Source organism: Salvelinus sp. IW2-2015, unplaced genomic scaffold (assembly GCF_002910315.2).
Source record: "Salvelinus sp. IW2-2015 unplaced genomic scaffold, ASM291031v2 Un_scaffold1545, whole genome shotgun sequence".
Taxonomy (NCBI): Eukaryota; Metazoa; Chordata; class Actinopteri; order Salmoniformes; family Salmonidae; genus Salvelinus; species Salvelinus sp. IW2-2015.
In genome coordinates, this window is record NW_019942977.1 from 204,611 (window position 1) to 214,805 (window position 10,195).

Consider the following 10,195-nt stretch of genomic DNA (forward strand, 5'->3'; position numbering starts at 1 on the left):
AGATAATGATATTACTAGCACAGTAATGATATGTACTAGCACATGAATAGATTTAATAGCACAGAATGAGATTACTAGCACAGGAATGAGATTTACTAGCACAGGAATGAGAATTTAATAGCACAGATGAGATTTAATAGCACATTAATGAATGTATTTAGCCACGTAATGATAGTACTAGCATAGTAATATATTTACTGCACAGTAATGATATGTATTAGCATAGTAATGATATGTATTAGCATAGTAATGATATGTACTAGCACAGTAATGATATGTATTAGCATAGTAATGATATTTACTAGCATAGTAAGGAATATGTACTAGCACAGTAATGATATGTATTGGCATAGTATGATATGTATTAGCACAGTAATGAATGTATTAGCCATAGTAATGGTATGTATTAGCATAGAATGATCATGTATTAGCCTGTATATAGCCTCCACATTGACTCTGTACCGGTACCACCTGTATATAGCCTCCACATTGACTCTGTACCGTAACACCCTATATAAAGCCCTGCTATTGTTATTTACTGCTGCTATTTAATTATTTGTTATTCTTGTCTCTTACTTTTTTTTGTTGTTGTTATTTTCTTAAAACTGCATTGTTGGTTAAAGGCTTGTACGTCAGCATTTCAATGTAACACCTGTTGTATTCGGCGCATTTGACAAATACAATTTGATTTGATTTGATCCCACTATATTTGTCACTACTGCAAGATAGTGAAAAAGCAGCAGCGAAGGGGGAACCGTGCACAGTATGGATCATTCTGATTAACCTTCGATTACAGATTAATTCTAGACTTGGTAACTTTCATTCCAAATTAACAAAATAGTAAAAACATGATTTTCAAAAAAAACTTTAAATTGAATCTAGAGAAAAAGTATATTGTTCTGTAACATGTTCCATATTGATTGTATGAATCTGAAACTTGTTGATTGATTGAATTGCGTACGCATCTAATTATTTATGTTGTTAGATGTTTAAATGATCACATCTTTATTTAGGCAAAATAACAGGCGTTTTGGTGTCAAGTATCGATCAAACAGATAAATAGAGGACTCTAGGTGGATATAACTCATTTTAGTATAGACATTGCCATTGAGGTCTTCCACCATTTAAAAGTTGTCAACTGTGTGGGGATTCCTAAGGGTTGGGAGTGATCAACCAATGACCAGAGAGCCTTGTCTTCTTCAAATCGGGTTGCCTATGGTTTGTAAACCAAAAGTCGAAGGTAATATCCAGGAGCCAAGACCAACATTTCTACCAGGACATTGGTCCCAAGATCCAGACCCAGTGAGTTGAGACCATGACAATTTAAAGACCACTAGATCCATGGGCCCTTTCTTCAACTGTAAGAAACTCAAGTGGAATAAACTAGAGCACAGTAGAGTAGAGTACAGTAGAGTACAGTACAGTACAGTACAGTAGAGTACAGTAGAGTAGAGTACAGTACAGTAGAGTAGAGTAGAGTACAGTAGAGTAGAGTACAGTACAGTAGAGTAGAGTACCGTAGAGTAGAGTACCGTAGAGTAGAGTACAGTACAGTAGAGTAGAGTGCAGTACAGCACAGTAGAGTGCAGTACAGCAGAGTAGAGTAGAGTACAGTAGAGTACAGTACAGTAGAGTAGAGTACAGTAGAGTAGAGTGCAGTAGAGTAGAATACAGTAGAGTAGAGTACAGTAGAGTATAGTAGAGTACAGTAGAGCACAGTACAGTAGAGTGCAGTAGATTACAGTAGAGTAGAGGACAGTACAGTACAGTAGGGTCCAGTAGAGTAGAGTAGAGTACAGTAGAGTAGAGTAGAGGACAGTACAGTACAGTAGGGTCCAGTAGAGTACAGTACAGTAGAGTGCAGTACAGTAGAGTAGAGTACAGTAGAGTAGAGTACAGTAGAGGACAGTACAGTAGAGTAGAGGACAGTACAGTACAGTAGGGTCCAGTAGAGTACAGTACAGTATATTATAGACGTCTATGTTTTGGGCAAATATAAGTCAATGTTTGGTCTCTTAGAGGGTTGGAGCCCCTTACTAACTATGCATCTCAATACTCTAAACCTTTTTCCTGAACTATGCACTTGTCCACTACCCACATGGTGGTCCTCTGTAGCTCAGTTGTTAGAGCATGGCACATGCAATGTTAAAATGGAAATAGCCTCAATGGCACTGCCATAATGATGCCATAATGGCACAGATACAAAGATGAGACCTCTATATATCTCTATGGTTTCAGTTGTGACCGTTTCGGTTTGGACAAATTTAAAGACTTTAAAGAATCCCCATAGCTAGCATATGGCTGGCTATCTTTTGAATGGGGACAGATGTACATCCCAGCAAAAATATATTTTAGTCCCTACAAGTATGGTCCCTATGTAAACCATACTTTACATATTTCTTGATACATTAGATGTTCGGTAGCGACACTTCTTAAAAATACATGAAGATTTACCAACTTACTCACAAATTTTGTCCACAATATTTGCAAACAGGCTACTCACCGTGTGGCCATGATGGAGAGAGGTGCTATCCCATCACCTGGTGATATTAGTAGGGGTGTGGCTTAAGACACATTCTACAGTCTCATCACCTGGTGATATTAGTAGGGTTGCTAAACCACATTTCTACAGTCTCCCATCACCTGATATAGTAGGGGTGGCTTAAACACATTCTACAGTCTCATCACCTGGTGATATTAGTAGGGTGTGGCTTAAAGACACATTCTACAGTCTATCACCCGGATGATTAATAGGGTGTGGCTTAAGACACCATTCGACAGTCTCATCACCTGGTGATATTAGTAGGGGGTGCTTAAGACACATTCTACAGTCTCATTCACCTGGTGATATAGTAGGGTGTGGCTTAAACACATCTACAGTCTCATCACCTTGATATTTAGTAGGTGTGGTTAAGGCACATTCTACAGTCTCATCACCTGGTGATATTAGTAGGGTGTGGCTAAGACACATTCTACAGTCTCATCACCTGGTGAATAGAGGAGGGGTGCAAGCACATTCTACAGTCTCATCACCTGGTGATATTAGTAGGGTGTGGCTAAGGCACATTCTACATGTCCATCACCTGTGAATTAGGAGTGTGGCTTAAGACACATTCTACAGTCTCATCACACTGGTGATATTAGAGGGTGTGGCTTAAGACACATTCTACCATCTCACACCTGGTGATATAGTAGGGGTGGCTTAAGACACAATCACAGCCTCATCACTGGTAATTAGTAGGGTGTGGCTTAAGACACATTCTACAGTCTCATCACTAATTAGTAGGTGGTGCTTAAGACACATCTACAGTCTCATCACCTGTGATATAGTAGGTGTGGCTTAAGACACATTCTACATTCATCACCTGGTGATATTAGTTAGGTGTGGCTTAAGACACAATCAACATCTCACCCTGGTGATATTAAGGTGTGGCTTAAGACACATTCTACAGTCTCATCACCTGTGATATTAGTAGGTTGGCTTAAGACACATCTACAGCTCATCACCTGGTGATATTAGTAGTGTGGCTAAGGCACATTCATTGATTGTGTTTCGGTATAGGCATCAAAAGGTGGACAGCATCTTGAAAATTAAAATAAACAAAACTCACTAATCTGATAAGTAATTTTAATGTAAAATAGAAAACTCAATATTTCTATGAAATAAATAGTTAAAAAATTAGAATTGCTTTATTCAAACAGGAATTTAGGAGTCAGGTTGACAGACACCCTCTCAGTATAAATAACATGATTTAGGATCAGGGTTTGGACAGACACCTCTCAGTATAAATAACATGACTTTAGGAGTCAGTTTGGGACAGACACCTCTCAGTATAAATAACAAGTTAGTAGTCAGGGTTTGGGACAGACACCTCTCAGTATAAATACATGTAGTTTAGTAGTCAGGTTGGACAGACACCTCTCATATAAATAACATGTAGTTAGGTCAGGTTTGGACAGACACCTCTCAGTATAAATAACATGTAGTTTAGGAGTCAGGGTTTGGGACAGACACCTCTCAATATAAATAACATGTAGTAGTAGTCAGGTTTGGGACAGACACCTCTCATATAAATAACATGAATTTAGAGTCAGGGTTTGGACAGACACTCTCAGTATAAATAACATGTATTAGGAGTCAGGTTTTGACAGACACCTCTCAGTATAAATAACATGTAGTTTAGGATCAGGGTTTGGACAGAACCTCTCAATATAAATAACATGGTAGTTTAGGATCAGTTTGGGACAGACACCTCTCAGTATAAATACATGTAGTTTAGAGTCGGTTTGGACAGACACCTCTCAGATAAATAACATTAGTTTTAGGAGTCAGGGTTTGGACAACAACCTCTCAGTAAAATAACATAGTTTAGGAGTCAGGGTTTGGGACAGACACCTCTCAGTATAAATAACATTAGTTAGTAGTCAGGGTTGGGAAAACACTCTCAGTATAAATAACATGTAGTTTAGTAGTCAGGTTGGACAGACACCTCTCAGTATAAAAACCATTGTAGTTAGGATGGTTTTGGGACAAGACACTCTCAGTATAAAGTAACATAGTTTAGAGTCAGGGTTGTGACAGAACACCTCTCAGTATAAATCCATGTATTTATAGTCAGGGTTTGGGACAGACACCTCTCAGTATAAATAACATGTAGTTTAGGAGTCAGGGTTTGGGACAGACACCTCTCAATGGAAATAGCTGTATAAACAATGACTTTGTACTATATTAATTTAACAATATGTTTCTTATTGCCTTGGATTGAATTAGAACACACTTTATGACAACTGTTAAAAAAATAGCTTTATAAATATATTTGATTTATTGATTGCTTTATTACTTGATTGATTGACTAACCTGGAGTTGTATGTGTGATGCCAGGGAGGGTCTATGGTGCCCTGGGATATCTGCACCATGCTGGGGTCTGGCTGGCCCTCGCCTAGTTTGGTGGAGTGCCACGAGTGAGGTCTGGGGACGGGCTCGCTGCGTCTGTAGGACAGAACAGAAAGTGAGGTCTGGGGACGGGCTCGCTGCGTCTGTAGAACAGAACAGAAAGTGAGGTGTGGAGACGGGCTCGCTGCGTCTGTAGAACAGAACAGAAAGTGAGGTGTGGAGACGGGCTCGCTGTGTCTGTAGGACAGAACAGAAAGTGAGGTGTGGAGACGGGCTCGCTGCGTCTGAGGAGGGAGACAGCTCAGATAGAGGGAGAGGACTATGCATGCTAAGTCACACACATGAACTCAGTCACACACGCGAACACAGGCATGCACACACACACACATAGCATAACAACAAAAACAGAACAATATGACACAGACCAACAATAAGGAACGCAGTACACACTCTCCTGATTTCCATAACAACAAACAACAAATATGTACCAGTAATCATACAAATGTATTTTAGGCTGCTGGGAGATCCTTCAACTAAACGTTCAAACCCCTAGAAGAAATTGAGAAGAGCGTGGGGCCTAGGATCGAGCCTTGGGGTACTCCCTTGGTGACAGGCAGTGGCTGAGACAGCAGATGTTCTGACTTTATACACTGCACTCTTTGAGAGGGGTAGTTAGCAAACCAGGCCAAAGACCCCTCAGAGACACCAATACTCCTTAGCCGGCCCACAAGAATAGAATGGTCTACCGTATCAAAAGCTTTGGCCAAGTCAATAAAAATAGCAGCACATTGCTTAGAATCAAGAGTAATGGTGACATAATTTAGGACGTTTAAGGTTGCAGTGACACATCCATAACCTGAGCGGAACCAGACTGCATACCAGAGAGAATACTATAGACATCAAGAAAGCCAGTCAGTTGATTATTGACAAGTTTTTCCAACATTTTTGATAAACAGGGCAAAATAGAAATAGGCCTATAACAGTTAGGATCAGCTTGATCTCCGCCATTAAATAAAGGACGCACCTTGGCTGCCTTCCAAGCAATGGGAACATCCCATTGCTTGGAGAGACAGGTTAAGGAGAGGAGAGACAGGTTAAAAAGTTCAGAGATAGGCTTGGTGATGACAGGGGCAGCAACCTTAAAGAAGAAAGGGTCTAAACCATCTGACCCAGATGTTTTTTTGAGGTCAAGTTTAAGGAGCTCGTTTAGCACCTGGGACTCAGTGACCACCTGCAGGGAGAAACTTTGTAGCGGGGCAGGGGGAAAAGAGGGAGGAGCATCGGAGATAGTCACATTAGAGGGGGTGGAAGATGAGGAAATGTTGGACGGGCAAGGAGGCATGGCTGAGTCAAATAGGAATCCAAATAGGTTTATTGATGACCGATAATGCAAAGCCTTATCTATGGCTGATAATGTAAAGCATTATTTATGGCTGAAAACGCTAAACCTTATCCTATGATTGATAATGCAAAGCCTTATGTATGACTAATAACACAAAGCCTTATGTATGGCTGTATCTATGGGCCAAAACTAAACACAGAAAAAAGAGTCTGTGTTACATAAAGTCTTTATATCTAATAATACACATAATGGTGTACAGCCCAGAGCCCCATATTGTCCTTCCATGCATGGCTCTGCTATAGTCTAATCACTGTCAAGGCTTATGTATTGTTATGGAAGCTACAAACTGGAAGACATTAGGTGTTTGGAGGGAAGCACAGAGGGAATCACAGTGTTGAGCGAATCAACATATTAACGTAGTTAGTCAAATCAGATCGCATCGCAACGCCTCAGAGGGTTTATGACAATTTGTTGATGATTCATTACAGCTGTGAACGCTGCCTGCGAATCAGACCTGGGCTCGAATATCATTTGAAATCTTTAAAATATTTTAAGCGTTTTTTCTACTAGTGTGTCTGGAGTCCCCCGATGGACAGGGGTTACTAGTCTGTCTGGAGTCCCCCGATGGACAGGGGTTACTAGTCTGTCTGGAGTCCCCCATGGACAGGGGGTTACTAGTCTTGTCCTGGAGTCCCCGATGGACGGGGGTTACTAGTCTGGTCTGGAGTCCCCCGAGGACAGGGGGTATCTAGTCCTGTCTGAGTCCCCCGACTGGACAGGGGTTACTAAGTCCTGTCTGAGTTCCCCCACTGGACAGGGTTACTAGTGCTGTCTGGAGTCGCCCACTGGACAGGGGTTACTCAGTCTGTCTGGAAGTCCCCGCGACTGGACAGGGTTACCTAGTCTGTTGGAGTCCCGATGGACAGGGGTTATCTGAGTCTGTTCTTGGACGTCCCCCACTGGCAGGGGTTAATTCTAGTCTGTCTGGAGGTCCCCCTCCGATTCGGAATCAGGGTTACTCAGTCGTGTTCTGGAGTCCCCTCGTGACAGGGTTTACTAGTCTGTCTGGAGTCCCGCATGTGACGAGGGGTTACTAGTCTTGCTGGAGCTCCCAGGTGGAAGGGGTTACTAGTCCTTCTGGAGTCCCCCGACTGTACAAGGGGTTTACTAAGTGCTGTCTGGGTCCCCGATGGACAGGGGTACAGTACGTCTGGTCCCACGCAGGTTATCGTCTGCTGTTGAGTCCCCGATGGACAGGGGTTATACACTAAGTTGCGAGTCCCCCAGGCGGGTACCAGTGTTGGATCTCCACTGCAGGTACTGTCTGGCTTGACGTTCCCCCGATGGCCAGGGTTATCAGTGTCGGGTCGCCGATGAAGTTAACGTTAGTCCTTGTCTGGGAGTCCCCACTGGACAGGGGTCTACTAGTCTGTTCGTGGGACGTCCCCGATGGCAGGGGTTACTAGTCTGTTCTGGAGACAACCCGCGACTGGACAGGGGTTTCTGCCAGTGCTGGTCCTGGGGAGTCCCCCGATGGACACGGGGTTACTAGCACCGTGTCTGGAGTCCCCCACGTGGAAGCAGGGGGGTTTACCTAGTCGGTCTGGAGTCCCCCGAATGGACAGTGGGTTTACAGCCTGTCTGGAAGTCCCGGCCATGGACAGGGGTTGAACTAGATCTGTCTGGAGTCCCCCGATTGGACAGGGGTTACTAGTCTGGTCTGGAGTCCCCACGTGGACAGGGGTTAACTAGTCGTCTCTGGCAGTCCCCCGATGGACAGGCGGTGTCTAGTCTGTCTGGAGTCCCTGATGGACAGGGGTTATAGTCTGCTCTGGAGTCCCGACTGGACAGGGGTTATACGTGCTGTCTCGTGTTCTGTGTGATCTCCGCGCGTCGATTGGGGTGATCAGGGTTTACTGAGTGTCTGTGTGGAGTTCCGGCTCCGTATGGGACAGGTGGTTACTAGTCTGGTCTCTGAGTCCCCTCGATGGACAGGGGTTACTTATGTCTGTTCGTGGAGTCTTCCCCGATGGGGCAGGGGTTTACTAGTCTGTCCTTGAGTCCCCCGATGGCAGGGGTACTGTCTGTTGTCGTGGAGTCCCCACTGGAACAGGGGTTAACTAGTTCTTGTTCGTTTGCCGACATCGTTCCCCATCCCCTTGCCGCTGTGTCTCTATCGGTGACATGTCTAGGACGCTTATTTGTTTTCAGTCTCTCTTGAGTCTCCGTTGGAGTTTTCCGGCTCCCTTCAGCTTATTTTCGTTCGTTCCCAGGCGCTCGCTCGGGCTTTCTTTCTTACTGATCCAGTCACCTCTCAACCTTTGCTCTTTGAGTCCCGCTAGGGCTTCTTGCTGGGCCCGTAGTCCACATCTTGGAACAGGGGTTTACTTACGTCTTGTCTAGGAGTCCCCGTATGGATCAGGGGTACTACGTCTGCTTTCTCGAAGATGCTCCCCAACTGGAGCAGGCGGTTTAGTCTGTCGGAGCCCTCTTCCTTACCCCGATATGAGTACAGGGTGTCCATAATCCTCAGTTCGTTGATGTCTACCTCCCTCTTTTCCTCCTCCCTGTGGCAGTGCGCTCCGAGTACAGGGGTTACGCTATAGCTCTCAAGTTCTTCTTTCTCCCTGCGTAGCTGCTCGTGGTTTTATGTCTTTTCCTACCTCTACCTGATCCCGCAGGTTACTTAGATGTGTCTTTGGAGCTCTCCCCCCACTAGGACAGTGGCGTTTCCTACTAGTCTTTGTCTTGGAGTACCCGAATTAGGGCACATGGCCGTTACTGATCTCTTAGTTGTGTAACCTCTAACGTAGGTAGACTCTTCTTTACCCACCGAATCTCTGTGACAGGGCGTGTTAGGCATAAGTATCACTGTCTGGAGTCATCCCCGAATGGAAAACCAAGGGGGGTTTCATGCGGTTACGTTATGATATCGGTGGAAGCTCTCCCCTAGAACACTCCGACAGGGGTTACTAGCTGTCTGGCATTGTTACCACCTCTCACTTTTGGAAAGGGGTTACTTTGCACTGTCATAGTGCTGGAGCTCCCCACTCGTCATACATAGGCACCAGGGCGTCTACTAGAGTCCTATAGATCTGTGAGCTTCTGCTAACACCGCTATTGGAAACAGGCGGCTTATGATACGTTCCTGGTCCCTCTGGATAGCTCCCCACTTGTGAACAGGGGCTTACTAAGTCTCTGTCGTGCCGAGTTCTCCCCCACGAGCACTGGACTAGGAGTGTTACAATATAGACCTGTCCTGCGCCGACGCTCTCCCAAGAATGTGCTTGAGACAAGGGCGATAGCCAAGGTTGTCGTTCTCTACTATTCTAGTTTCGAGATTGCCGTTGGAGTCATCGCCCGTTGGAAAGAGGTGCACATGGGAGTGTGACTCCTGATTTATAGTTACTGTCTCGAGTATGTCTCTATTTTGGCCCATCGTGGTTATCAGAGAGGCATTAGCTATGGATAAAACTTGTCTAGACATAATCATCCTAGGATACACCCTCGAGTCGCATTTGCTGATTCGGATAGTCGTGCTTTAACCGATAGCTGTCATTGGTAGTCCTCCACCTTGCGTGACGGGCATTTCTAAGATCGATGTCATGGAGTCTCCCCGTAGTGGTAATCAGGGGGTTCAACTAGTCCACTGCTCTGGACGTGTACCTTTCGACTGTGAGCAGGGGGTCTAACTAGTCTGTTCGTGGAGTCTGCCTCCAGAATCGTGACCAGGGGTTACTTAGTTGTGCTGGAGCTCTCCTCCGAAATGAGACTCGAGGGTTTACTATAGCCTCGCTGCTGAGAGTCCCCCGAAATGGATCAGGGGTTATTCGTTCAAGCTCTTGATAACTTGTTACATCAAGCTTGGATTAAGCGTTGGTTGCTGTATTTTTCTTGACTTGGGCCAGTTTTGAATACGGTAGGAACAGTTTCTTCTGGTGGTCGGCTAAGGGTATTGG

General features: G+C 44.6%; 1 protein-coding gene across 1 annotated transcript in view; it reads right to left on the reverse strand.

Moving 5' to 3' along the window:
- Positions 1 to 4,989, reverse strand: part of LOC112071196 (protein Shroom3-like) — a 36,683-nt gene extending 31,694 nt beyond the window's left edge. Inside the window, 1 exon segment of the mRNA XM_070439298.1 lies at positions 4,859 to 4,989. Within this exon segment, the coding sequence (XP_070295399.1) occupies positions 4,859 to 4,917 (59 nt within the window). The 5' untranslated portion in view covers positions 4,918 to 4,989.
- Between the last annotated feature and the right edge of the window lie 5,206 nt (positions 4,990 to 10,195).